General features: G+C 42.5%; 1 protein-coding gene across 1 annotated transcript in view; it reads right to left on the bottom strand.

Annotated features, from left to right (window-relative positions):
* FUBP3 (far upstream element binding protein 3) overlaps positions 1-13,917 on the bottom strand; it is a gene marked incomplete at its 5' end in the record, with an annotated part of 40,900 nt that overhangs the window by 11,386 nt on the left and 15,597 nt on the right. Inside the window, 9 exons of the mRNA XM_082492503.1 lie at positions 2,595-2,736; positions 4,008-4,108; positions 4,770-4,872; positions 5,267-5,371; positions 7,401-7,499; positions 8,412-8,574; positions 11,195-11,252; positions 12,000-12,071; positions 13,663-13,712. Coding sequence (XP_082348629.1) covers positions 2,595-2,736; positions 4,008-4,108; positions 4,770-4,872; positions 5,267-5,371; positions 7,401-7,499; positions 8,412-8,574; positions 11,195-11,252; positions 12,000-12,071; positions 13,663-13,712 — 893 coding nt within the window. The remainder of the gene's footprint in view (positions 1-2,594; positions 2,737-4,007; positions 4,109-4,769; positions 4,873-5,266; positions 5,372-7,400; positions 7,500-8,411; positions 8,575-11,194; positions 11,253-11,999; positions 12,072-13,662; positions 13,713-13,917) is intronic.

Genomic DNA, 13,917 nt, shown 5'->3' with positions numbered 1-13,917 from the left:
CAGAGCTGACAAGAGCCAGGCCAGCCACGTTATCTGTCAATATTGCTGTATTTATCATGGAAATCCAGCAGGGGCCCAGAGAGGCTGTGGTTTGTTTCCAAGCACTACCAAACAGAGAAAGCGCTTGACATGTGTATGGTGCTCGTCTCCACCCTTCCTAGAGTCTTTCAGAAAAGAAAAGCTGCACCTACCCACCCTCTAGAGGAAAAAGCTACGCACATGATTTGCAGGGAGCCACACACTTCTTATCAGCTCATAAAGGCTCACGCTCCCAAGCTGAGAAGTGGTGCCCATGAGAAGAGGGCCCTAGATCTTCCAAGATATATGCTGCAGAAACTGAGCTGAGAAACTCTCATCTCCCTCTTTTCTCCCCCTTCTCGAGTGGTGACACGGAGCTGGAAGCACAGCAGCAGTACCTGGCCATATCACATACACTACACCTCAGGACCCAAGATACCCATTGTGTGGGTGCTAACCTCAGAGAGCAAGCTACCTGCGCCCAGAGGACTTAGCCTTTTCTGTAAAATCTGGCCAACAGCCAAGTCCTATATCATGGGGGAAGGGGAAGAGGAGGGAAAAGGGGCAAAAAAAAAAAAAAGGCAAAAAAAGCTGGAAACTGCTCAGAAACTAAAAGGAGGGAGCAAAGAGTTTACTATTGGTCACTGTTACAAAAAAAAAACCCCAAAAAAACCCTGCTAACATCCCCTCTCTCCCCTACACTGCCCCACAGGCAGTGGGAGAGGAAATAAGAATCAGGTGTCTCGCGTCAACATATGGCGAGTACGGTACATCCATCCTGGTCCAGGCCCCAAAAGGCAATGCTACAGCCATCACTCACTTGACAAAAATGAAGGCTGCAATAGACTAAGAGCATAAGCACTGTAAGAACACCGATTACAAGGTGGTATTACAAAGCTACAAGCACTCAAATCACCATACAACTAGTAATTAGTCACTCCAGAAAGCTTCTGATCCGGCCGGGTAAGAATCCCTGTTTTGCTGTTGTGGAAACAATGGTAAAAAGCTCCCCTTCACCCCCACAGTGAGCCTGTGCCAGGCCTTGCACTTGAATGCTAGGACATCCAACTCCGCTACCTGCATTTATCTTTTCAGCACACAGTGCTCTCTGTAGTCACAAACGCTCCACTTCAATGCACTGCTGAACAACAAGTGACCTTTTCTGATCCTTTATTAAGGATGACTAATGGATACAGCAATAAAGTTTCATTATAATTTGATTTTTCCATACATATAACTCTCACTTGTGGGCTTAAAATTTGCTTTGCTTGATCGTTTGCCCAACTGGACTGTTCAGTGAGATCAAGCACAACCACTCTGCAATTTCTGCATAACGGGGAGAGCAGGTGTTTTTTTCATATTGAAAAAAGTTTTCAGGTTTGTGAACAGGTTTACAACAAAGAAAAACATCTGAAAATAATTGCAGATACACTGCTAACATGCCTGTGTCCCTCGTCATCCAATAAGGCAGCAGTCCAGGGTGCCACTGGGGCCAGACACATGGAGAGGAACAAGTGACATGCAGCAGCGTTGTGCAGCTGCAGAACAAGGCCACGACACATTTCATTGCAAGCTCACTCCTGTCCAACACGGCGGCAGGAAACTAAATGGCACTGAAACATGGCATGATGCCCTCAAGTCTCTGCCTCCTTTACCGCTGTAGCTAATCTGTTCCTATTCTATTCACCTCAGCTCTACTGAGGCTAAAAGCCAACTGTGATTACTTAAGTACTAGTTAAGGCATATGTCATTCTAGTGGACAGAAAAATTAAATACAACTCCTTTGATACATCAGTGTATTAACTCAGAAGCATCGCAACAATTCAGAGTGATAGAGCTCTATTCCTGGCTCTAATCTAAGTACTGCCATTACCCAATGCATAGCTCATGCTCTATGACAAATTGAGACTGTTGCTGATGCTCTGGTTTCATAATCGTCTTGGGGGTGTACTGGTTTTTGAGAGGAAGGCCAGATGACTCCTGGTCCATCTCCCTAGCATGGAGAGATTCAAGGGAACTCCATGGCAGTGAATGTGCTCATCTGAGTGAGATGAGGTGCGCCAGCCTGCTCTGTGACAGGCTCAGGCACAGGCAAGTCCTGCTACTTCACTTTATTCAGACACTTCAGGTATGCGGCTGGAAGCAGTAACTGTTATTACCACATTCAGAGACCTTCCATTTTATCACATGGCACTCACAGAAATCCAGCATGACGAAATGACTGTTCTGCTTGTCCCTGATAAACTGTTCTTTAAACGAATTCTCTATAAAAAGAATCCACAAATGAACCTGCCTTTTCTCAGCCAGCTGCTTGTTATAACAAGCTTACTTGACAGCTCTGCATGAAGAGCCTCTCTTACATATTGTGAACAAGGGCCTGGAGAGTACAATTATGAGTGAGAGCACCACAAAGAAAACAGCCACAAGCGCTTATAGCTTATTCCTATGCTGCATTCACTGGCCACTAAATACCTGCAATTACAGAAAACTCCAAAGCCTCACTGTCAGGCAGCAAGAACGCAACCATCCCGGAGAGAAAGATTGCAAGCTCTAATATTTAATGTCACCAGACCCACCTTTGCCTATAACGAGACCACATTTATCAGCTGGCACCGTGTAGGTTATTTCCTGCATCCCCCCAGGTGTTCCAACACTCCAGTCCCCACGGCCACGACCTCTTCCTCGGGCGACAGCCAAACTTCCAAAGCCATCTCGTTCCTTGGAAGGCAAAAGATTTGTATCAGTGTTTCTTTTTCTGGCCCCAATGCACATTAAAAACAAAATAAAGCAAGGTAAGTTAAAATGCATTATAATCAATGGCACTGAATTAAGATATTCTTGGACTTCAGTTTCGTATCCAAGATTTTGAAGCACTTTAAAGAAATGCCAAGTAACATAGGTTATAGTTGTCTTCCTGACTCAGGAAGATATTTATATTTTTTTAAATGCATGCCTTTGTATCTGCTGAAATAAACCTATAAACAAGCATCAACTACTAAAGGACTTTTAGTTTGTGGTAGGGGCTTATCTTAGAGCAACCAATAGATCTTGGCACCGACACACACAGAAGTTGCTTCCAAATCCTTTCAAGCGCCGTTCTTTAAAGAACTGCTGGAATTACTCAGCTGAAATGCACATTTTCCAAAACTTCCAAAGAAAGCTTTTAAGTTTAAAGACACTTAAAGGACATAACTATTTTGGGTAACAGATTTCTCCAAAAGCAAAGGCCATGGGCAGAGACAGACCTCAAATTTTAAGTGAATTATTAAAAATATTCTGAGATCAAGTATTGAAACTGGATCTCAGGACAAGAAGGAGTATCAAAACCTACCCTTGATGGGGAAATTATGCTCAGGTATCTCATCTGGAACCATCTAACATCTTCACTTCTCATAATACAAAGGGAATGTAAAACCTCCTTCATAAGTCTGCTCTACTACTTTACCCATCTTTGTACTTCTTGCTCTTGGGCAATGCAATATGTTGGTGTCTTCCTCAGAACACGGTGACTGCAGATGTGAGTATTCATTGCCTTCCCCTGCCTCCCACTGTCCTGGACCAGAGGACACTGGTCTGAAGAGGAGGCACCACTGAGCGCTATTAATGGTCTGCTGTCTGAGCATGACCGAGCCGAGCCACTGTCTCACACTAGCGCTGGACTCCATTCCACCAGGTCACGATTTCCAAATAACTTAAGAACAACTAAATATGTGGGGTAAACGTGGAGCTACAACGAGGCCTCATAATAGTGCCTGAGAATAGGAGACCTTCCCATAGCTCAGTCATCCCATATCACATTAAAAATACAAATAAACAAAAAAAACCCCAACCCCCTAGCAGTTCTGTCCTGGGCAGCAGCATGTGTGGCCTACCAGAGAGAAAATTTAACATTGCTGTTCTTCTGATGGTGGCATCCATCCACACAGCTGCATGCGTGCAGACTACATTCCCATATAAGCACTTTCCTCTTGAGAGCCTCCAGAACCCACCTGTGCTGTGAGAATGAGCTCACTGATGATGTGTGCTGCGTGCTGACACCTATCAGGAAGCCCCATGACCTGTGCGACTCTTTCAGAACTAATCCCATCATCTGTGAAGAGAGGTGGCAAAGACTAAATTAAAAGAAGAAAACATCCACCCGCCAACAAAAGCTTCCTTCTAGCACCACCATTGCTAGCAGCATTTTCACACAACAGAACTACCCCAAGAGCTACCTCTTCCCTCCACCTTCAGCCCCTCTTCCACATGGACTGAAAGAAGACAAAATATTGCAGAGGGAACAACATTCAAAAGGCAACACTTTCAAATGTCAAAAAGCCACGAAAGAGACTGATATAATTTTAAGAGAACAAAGGCAGCTTTGATAGGTGATCAGACAGCCAAGGACCCAGAGAAAGTTACTTAAAATTAATCAACTCCTGATCCCAAAGGCTTTAATGTCCTGAAGGAGAATTCTTTAACAGATACAAAAGTTTCTTTGTTATTGTTTTGTTTATCCATACAATTACCACTCAAGCCATAACTGTTGTGACATCTAATGTTTGCAAGTGAGCTGTATATAGTCTTACTCTCTGAAAAAAAGAAGGTGCACAAGGAAGCAGCACATCATATTTAAACAGGTTTCAGAAAGAGAGACAATGCATCTTTAAATTAGGAAAGCCTAGTTGCTGTAACCGCAGATCAGATTCACTTTAGCAATCCCAAACTGGAACACTGGCCAGAAAGTAACAGCTTTCCATCCTCTCACAAACCTGGTTTAAATTGAATCCTAACTCCAGCATCATTCTGAATCTTTTTGATCATTTCTCCATTTCTTCCTATCACAATTCCAACAGCAAACCTGGGCACAGAGACCTGATGGGAAAGGCAAAGCAGTGTGAAAGCTCAGAGAACTAGACTGAATTACTCTGATTTTACAAGGAGATGCTCTTAACTACGAGGACAGGCTGTGTTAGGCAGCTCCAGGCTACAGAACCATATCCCTTAAGAAAAACAAACATGTGGCCACAAATGCCTTCCCCACTAAATGAACTCCGCACTACAAGAATGCAGCTTAAAAAGACAATTAGAAAAGTGCCATCTGGGAGTCCATGAGAACTCCTCTTCTTTGCAGCCAGGCTCACTCTTCTGGCAACAGAACACAATGCATTTAAAAAATAAGCTTACAGGTTACATGTGCAATTTGAGGACTTCCACCCACTACCCATCCCACAGGGAGGTTAGCAGAGTACTCGTGAAGAAAACATACCTCTATGCTGCCTCCTCCCATTCTAGAACTGAAATCATTGCGTACGCCTCGGAAGTCTGCCTGATCTTTCTCTCGGATGATCTCCAGTACCATTTCCCTCGCTTGCTACATGGGGAAAGAAGTTACAGTTAGCTTAAAATTATTCTGCTTGCCACTTTGGTGTTGGGGCCTCAACAGTGGCTATCGGTCAGGCTTCAGGCAAAGCGATGTCCATCTGCTTAACGGAAACAGCGTTCTGATTTAAAATTTCTTTTACCACAGTCAATGGTGATCTGTTCTTGATGGAATCTTCTGTATCTGACAAAATCTGCCAAGTGTGCAAGGTGGCAGTTTCTTGTGTGCAATTGCTTCCTTCAGTCTTTCAAAAAGGCCCTTTAGCTTTTAAAATATCTCTGATTTTTTTTTGTTTGTTTTTAAATTAAAGGAAGGGAAGGCCCTTTCCTACTGGATAGAACTGAAACCAATATAGTAAGGTAGAAGCTGTGGTAGCATAGCAGAGCATGTCCACTAAGAGCTAGAAAGCACGTCCCAAGGAGGCAGGTGGGCAGTAGTGAGCTTACTGACACTCAGAAAAGTTAAGCCCAAGTCTGCAGCAATCAAACAAGACATTTTCTGAGACAAACGAATATTCTTCCTACCTACTTGCAGCCCTCAAGGCCATTCACAAGCTTGCATGTAGCCCAGCTTGCAAAAGCGTAGCTTGGAAATAAGCCAACAGTAGTCACCATTAAAAAAAAAAAAAGCCTGCATGTCAAAACCAAAACCTTTGTTTCTATATATTACCAGTTAAGCTTTTGACATTTTCATTCTATTTCCAAGTTTGAGGGACACTGGTGAATCTGACTCCTTTCACATTTATACATATTTTCCATGCCCTGTGGTATTTTTTTTTACAGAAGGAAACAACTCAAGACATTTCAGAGATGCCAAGACAGAAATAAGGGCAATGGAGAGATTTCACAGGGATTTGATAGAGTTAAGAAAACTTGTTGCAGCATCCAGAGAATCCCACCAAACGCAAGGATTCATCAAGCTTCTTAAGTGCTTTCTAAGTGTGCTCAACTTAGTTTTAAGTGCCTCAAAGATCTTCTAGCCTAAGCAGTCTCCAGAATTGCCTGGCATGATTTATGGCATGGAAGATGTGACAACAGCAAATCTTACAAGGCAGAAGAAACCACCTGGGAAGTAGCAGCACTTAAAGTATCATCTGGTTAAAAGTAGCAAGACTGCCAGTAAACTCCTTTTTGCATACCTATACCACGACATTAAGTATAACAATTTTGAAAAAAATAAAAGTAAAAATGCACATTTAAATCTAAAAGCCAACTTGCAATAAGAGGTTTGAAAAACAACCCAAACATGCTAGCCCTGAGCAACATCAACCGTTGCAGCAATTTATGATTGGGGAGATCCAATGAAACAGAACTATTTTTATTAGAGACAGGAATGCTAAGCTAGATTTAAGTTCTTAGCAAGGTATGAAAAGCACTTGCTGAGACGTGGAACATGCCACAGCTAAACTTTAAATCTTTAATTCAAGCATTCCCATCATGCTGTAATCTTCCAGTCTCCAGCTGACCATGGGCTTTTGCTTTGAATCGCAGGTATGAAAACATCTGTAGAAACCTGACACAAGGAAACTGAGGTACCAATATTAAGCAAACCCCTTGGTTTCAGGAGTTGTCATGGGATTATTATTATTTTTTTTTAATTACCTGCGTCAATTGGCTGTCTGAGATAACGAACCTTCCACAAAACTTTCTCAAACGTGTGGTTAAGTTAGTCACTAAGAACCCATTTGCTCAAGTAACATATAGCTATGATTTTTTTACTTCACGGACTGGAAAGCATTTCAAAGCTACTTTCTCCAAACCCTCCGCCTCAGCTTTTATCCTACCCATGTCTAATATCTATGTGGAGTGAGAGCTCCTAGGTTACACTGTAAAAAAGCCAGCACTTGCTAGTCTTGTGTTTTAACTTGCTCTACTCAAACTTCAGCCTTACAGAACAAACAAAACCAGCACGGATCATTACATTTACAGTTGAATTCGACTCCCATTAGATGCTCACAAATATGTTAAAGTTTAAATTTCTCTTCAGTTCTCTAAGGCAACTGCTTGCTTTTATTACATACCTGTACTTTAAATGCATCTCCAGTAATACGGAGAGGTTTATCTGCTCCAGTAGGCAACGGACCATCTTGGATCATAATCATTTTCACACCTGTTCGCTCCTGAAGAAAAAGCACAGAGCACTTTGCTAAGCAGAGCCCCTAAAACAAGGGACTAAATTTTGGTTACTAAACATTATGTAGGTCAAATCAGCAGCTTTACAGAATGCTACTTTAGCTCTTCATGGATACTTATAGCACAAATTCAGTAATAATCCTGGAGTGTAACAGACTGCCAGAAAGCGTGCTACTCTTGAAGTTCTCAAATAGCTGAATCCCTTGCAAAACAAGAACCCCCCTACCTCAACAACTGTTTTTTCAGCCTTTTCCAAAATCTGTAGCTGTCTGCATATCAAGTTAATCTGTCTGCATTATTAAGTTATGTGACTAGTGTTAAAACTATTGGATGACAGAGGCCTAATTGGGGCACTCAAAAACGATATTTTTGACTTGGGTGCTTTTCTGAAACCCTCTATTCTTTAAAAAAATTGTACCAGATGGAGGAATAAAGAAAATCTACGAACACAGATTTATACATAACACAACAGTTAATTAGAAAGGGGTGGGATGAGGAAAAAAAGGAAGACACACACCAGCTTCATCACAGATCAGCAACAAAAGAGAAGCACAGCACTCTACAACAGCATGGCTGGCATTAAAAACTATTGCAGCAGCAGACTAGAAACAGCCTTTTCTTGGCTACAAGGATCCCCTCCTAAACAGCACGCACCAAATGTTATCTAAAGCCCATGAGTTTCTTTCACTGTTCTAGCAAAATGCCACTATGTGCGTAGCTAGGGCCAAACCGATTTCTTTAACACAAGATTGGATTTGAGTCCAGCTCTCCGAAGGCAGAAGAGTAGTCCCTGCTGTAGAAGGTTAGAGCACTTAAGGCTCTCCATTTCAGCACACTCTTGTCGATCTAGAGAAGCTGCAGTAGGGAAGACAGCCCTAAAGTAAATGCATCTTGCGCACCTGCAACTGTTTTATTGTTTCACCTCCTTTGCCGATGACTAGACCCACTTTGGATGCCGGGATCAAAATCTCCTGAATCGTACTGTTGCCATCAACATCGTTGTGAAAACCAGGTCCGTTCCGACAGCGATCTACAATCTGCCCCAGTAGCCGTTTTGCTTGTCTTTGGAAAAGAATCGAGGGAAACAACCATTAGACAACATTGTTCCACGTGACCGAGAGACCAGGAACCATCGAAATGGGAAGCAATTGGGGAGAGGAGAAGAAGTGAAAAGATGAAGGAAACCACAGTTAGCACAATGTTTGGGTTTTGTTGTTTGGTTGTGATTTTTTTTTTTTTAAACTCTGACACGTATTTTTCCCCTATCAGGATTACTAATAAGCAGTCTGATTTTTGAAAGGGGAAGAGAGAAGGAAGAGCAGCAGCATGCTCTGACCTCTTTCGAAGTTAAGGATAACAGTTAAGCTATAGCATTTGGGGTGCTTATTTGAATGAAGATGCTCTACATCCTAAACTTTTCTAAACTTTAACATGTATGTACAATATCTGGAAAAACACAAGCTCTGTTCTCCATCTTGGTCAAGACAAAAACCACACTGCTCTGATACTAACACAGCCCATTGGTTAACCACTCTCTGATCAGCCACAGGCAGCTGCCTTGCTCTTCTCTGCCTGCTCTTACCAGCAGCACCAGAACACTGTTCTAACACAGCCTCTGCTCCAAGCAGTAGGTGCTGAAGCTACACCGCGAAGCGAGGTAAGGATACTGCTGCAGCAACCAGTGAAAGACTGGGTTCTTCTACTCCTGGTGAGAGAGACAGACACAAAGAAGCATTTGGGAGATTAAAGATACCTTCTCTAAAATCTTTAGCACATCAAACGTAGCTGATAACAGTTCCCTTCATCTCAAAGACTCCTAGTACCAACACATCTCTTTCCTGCCCTTCTCCCAAAGACCCTCTCAAAGTAGGTAGAAGGCACCAGTTGCCTAGTCAGTCTAAAGCAGTGTCTTCCCCTCTTTCCACTTCCTACCAAGCTATATCAGGCACCCTAGGAGGACTGTCTTCTCTCTGGAGATTTGAAGAAACAGTACAAAGTCATTCCTCGCAAACAGATGTTCACCCAAGACAGCTCAGGGAGTGGTGATCTGAGCCTGCACACAGATCACAGCACTGATTTCTCTTGACTTTCCTCACAACACAAGCAAAAAGTGGAATTTCTGGAAGCCCATTTCTAATATTGTGGAAGAGTCTTAAGAGGTTTTATCCATCTACCTTCATATTTTGCGTAAAGTTCTTTTAGTGACAATACAGAGACCACAACAGTTAATACACAATGTATTTCAGATGAGAAGGGGTCATCTGGAAATTAGCCCTATTACTTTGCCAGTGGATATAACTAATGAACTCCTCACACAAACGAAGTCTGACATCTAGATTGGTTTCCTTACCTAATTTTCTTTTTCTATAAGTAGCCTGAAAAAATAATTCAAACAACCAACTTTGCAAGAATTTTAGCACAAAACTGAATTAAATTGTCTAATTCCATGTCCTCAACACCTTGCTCTGCTTCACAAATTGAGTATTCTCACTTTTCATTTTTTAAATTTATTTATATTTTAACTAAAGACAGTCTTGGACATGACTACATTTAACTGCTTATTTCAGAACCATGAAGTCTTAACTATACCTCTCTCCCATTTTCCCCCAACTGCATCTCATCAGGCATCCCGGCTTTTTAATATTTTGCTCTTGTTCTGAAACATCCTTTGCTAAAGGGGGAAAAGCACTTCAATATCAGCAAGAATACATTGCCTGCCCTATAATGTGAGCTTGCCAATTACGTTTATTCTGGCTCACTGCTTGCAGTATTGTGGTAGAATAAGGAGATTTAAGTACCCTTAGATCTCTTAGGAATGGAAGAATGATGAGTGTCTTCTCTTTAGAGAGACAGTCTTTGTGCCCATGTATTTTCACTATCAAACGCAACTCAAAGATTTCCAGATGGATTTTAAAAAACCCACCTACCCAAAGGCTGGGGAGAGAAAGAGCAGCTCCATATGTTAAGTGTGTTCCTGTAAGCCTGAGGATCCTGGATCCAGTTCCAGCAGGAGGTCCTCAACTGGTTTGTGAGAGTCTCAAACTCAGCTCCTGGGAAGGGGGAGGGAGGAAACACTGTCCCTAAAGTTTCTATAGGCCTAAAGAGTAGAAACCCCTGCTGGCTGGCCATGTGTCTCTACCATGCAGGGATCAGAATTCAAGACTTTGGTTCAGTCCTTTGCTTCTTGTTGGCAGCGATGCAGAGGCAAGCATACCCATGGGCCTCATGCTGCTCTGCAACAACACCAACACCTCCAGATTATTCTGGAGTGGCACCGACAGGCTTTGGAGGCCTCATGCAGCCCTTCTTCAGCTGGAAGAATGGTCATCTCAATAGGAGTAGGGAAGCGAAGGGGAAAAGAGAAGAGCCCTTCAACAGCTTAGCTCATTATCCTGGAAAGCTGCAGTTAGAAAACTGCATCCTAGGTGCCCTAAGAGCCACCTTGCCCTGCGGAGGGGAATTCCACGGAAATTTCTGCAGAGGGTTCAAACTGCAACTGGAAAAAAGCCTTTGAGGTGCACAATTTAAAGCATCAGACCAAGAGGTTCTATGCTCCAGAGACCCTCAAGTTTCTCTAGGCCAACATTTGTTGGTGTGGCTAACCAAGTAGCACCACTGACAGAGCACAGCATTAGGGAGAAGAGAGAGAAGGAGAAAGGAGAGAAATTAAATCAGAACTCACTCAATGCTCTCTGGCGTCCCAGTCAGTACGCAGGGCCTCTCCGGCATCCCACCACTGTCTACAAAGGAAAGAAGAAGGGAACTTTTAGTACATGGAATTAAAAAAATGGCAGCTGTTCCAATAACTGTCAAGCACTAATGGAAGCAACCCCCTCTTGCACATTAACATTCATGTTAATGAATTCAAAGACATCCAGGGTCAACATATTTTAAATGATTTGCTGGATGTCTGAATTCTTTTAAAGCCTTCCCCACCAATTAAAGGGAGGGATAAGAACCTAGCTTACATTCATCAACAGTTTCCTGTACAGCACTATTATACAGTCTCCCCCAAACCATATAAGTACTAGCACAAAGCAAACGGACGGTGCCATTTTTTCGACGCAAGGCAAGTGGAGTTGTACAACGAGCTGCTGCCACCCTCCTGAAACATCTTCTGCTAGGAGATGGAGCTGACCAGACTAATCAGTAACAAACCACATGATCTGAGCAAAGTGGTACCACCAGCAGAAAACTCAACAGCTACAGTTTTGTGTCTAAGTACAACACAGATTGTCCATTTGCTCTGTACCCACTTGTTAGTTAAAGACAGTTCTTTGTTTTATTCCCCAAACCACCTGACAAACCTGTTTTCTGTGGTAGTCAGGAGGTCTCAGTCCTACAACAGCTCTCCCATGCATGTTAGCCTCACATATTAGTTGTTAACAGCAAAAGCATGTCATGACCATGGCAAGGCACCTGATCTAATGGACACAACATCCTTCAACATTAAAACCTGTTCATCCACCATACAAAGAGGTTCTTACCTGGAGCAATTTGAATTTTGCAGCCAGACTCTGCTTGAATCCGTGAGATCTGTTCACCTCCCCTGCCGATTACTGAAATGAGTTCAACAAGTGTCAGAACATACCATTTTCCTGAGTAACTGCCGAGCACCTTCCCCCTTTTACTCCACTGCGGCTATCTATAAAGGAACAGTTTGACTCCAGGATTGCAGAAGAAGCATCCACAGCACGATCAAATTTATCATAGTAGAAAGACATTAAGATACTGCTGAAAGTTATTCTACTTGCTTGGGAAAAAAACCCACCACAACAAAACAAGAAAACCTGTTTCACACTGTAATGGAAATACATAGTCTGCAAGAAACAAGGCACTAGTTTGAGTACTGCTAGAAGAGTACATCTTGTTTAGCCTGAACCCATAAACCAGTCATTTGAGGTACTAAAAAAGGCAAAGACTTTTGCTTCCCCCCCCTCCCCCCCGTAAAATTCATATTTTACTACCTCTTTTCAAAGGACATGCTATTTGGCTGGTCTGCACTCAGACAAAACTGCTACATACTGAAATGCTCTATCAAACCTTAAGTGAAAACAAATACCCATCTCCCTTAACTCTTGGAGTCGGCACATTGTTGTTTCACAATGAGACATACTGAGGACGGACCACGTGCCAATCACCATTCATATCCTTCCCTAACTACAAAAAAGAGCAAAACTGTCAAGTCAAACAGGTGCTTCCCACAGAAGCATCTCTCAGCTGTGGGTCTGCCACCTTCCTGCATCGGTCTGGCCCTGAACCAGGATTAGATTTAACACACAGATGATGCACCACCACAGCATGCAAGCTCCTGTCTCACAGAGCTGTAGCATCCCTCTGACATCCCCCACACGTGCGGTAGGAGGACCAATAAAGGAAGGGGTCTGGGAGGAGGAGAATGAATGTTTCCTTTGCAGGAATTCGAGTTACAGGTTTATAGTGTCTTTAGTTGGGACAAAACTTCACGCACTAAGGGGTAATTATCATGGCCTGTTATTTTCCTTTTTACTGTCCATATATCAAATTGGAAGAGATACACAGAGATCTGGCAGTGGAAGAGTCTATGCAGTTACTGTAGTAACACATCAGCAGGAGGTGCCATTGAAAGGAAGAGTAACGATCATCAGGAGGAAATTAGGATCAAGCTTGAAAAAGAACAGTATCAGGAATGCAAATCTAGGAAAAATTCTCATCTGAGCAATGCATGCTTGTTGTGTTTCCCTGCAGCAAATGTATGAGAGATTTAAAATTCTGTTTAACTTGCTTTGAGTCAACTCTTATTTTAACATTTAAATGTTCTTTTCCTCCCTCAACTCTCTCAGTTTTGCATACTCAAAGGAAGTAAGGTGTTTCATTGAAGGGAAATAAATTCACTTCTGACTTGTTTATATACTATGCTTGTGGGAATTCAAAAGAGAGAATCACTAAAACTCTCAGTAACTTGTACCACACAGTCTTGTTCTTATTACTGGGACACCAAGCTTTCATATGCAGTTTGCACCTGGATTTTAAACATAGATCATCTGGTCCCCATGAAGACAGCGTTAGCCAAGGCTTATTCAAGGCTAGTATGCAAAAAAACTTGCGAGTGTGTCAGAGTAAACAGCATTCCTGCACAGAAAACATATCAAAAGCATCCAAGGTACTTACTAAATCCAACCATTTTATCAGGCACTTTGAACTCTTCTGTTATTACAGCCCTTAAAAAAGAGGAAGAAAAAAATCAAATAGTCATTACAAAGAACAATTTGGAAGACAACTATGTCCCTGCCATGGAAACCAGGCACAGCATAAGGCTTTTGCACACAGAAGTAAACACTACATCACAGTCAAAATCATTTGTTTTGGAAGGGACCTCTCATGGTCACCTTGTTTCTCTTATGTTGGATATATTTCCAGTCTACT

The sequence above is a fragment of the Vanellus vanellus genome (genome assembly GCF_965231255.1).
Source record: "Vanellus vanellus genome assembly, chromosome: 18".
Classification (NCBI taxonomy): Eukaryota; Metazoa; Chordata; class Aves; order Charadriiformes; family Charadriidae; genus Vanellus; species Vanellus vanellus.
Note: the sequence above shows the minus strand (reverse complement) of the source record. Positions and strands in the feature narration are given on the sequence as shown.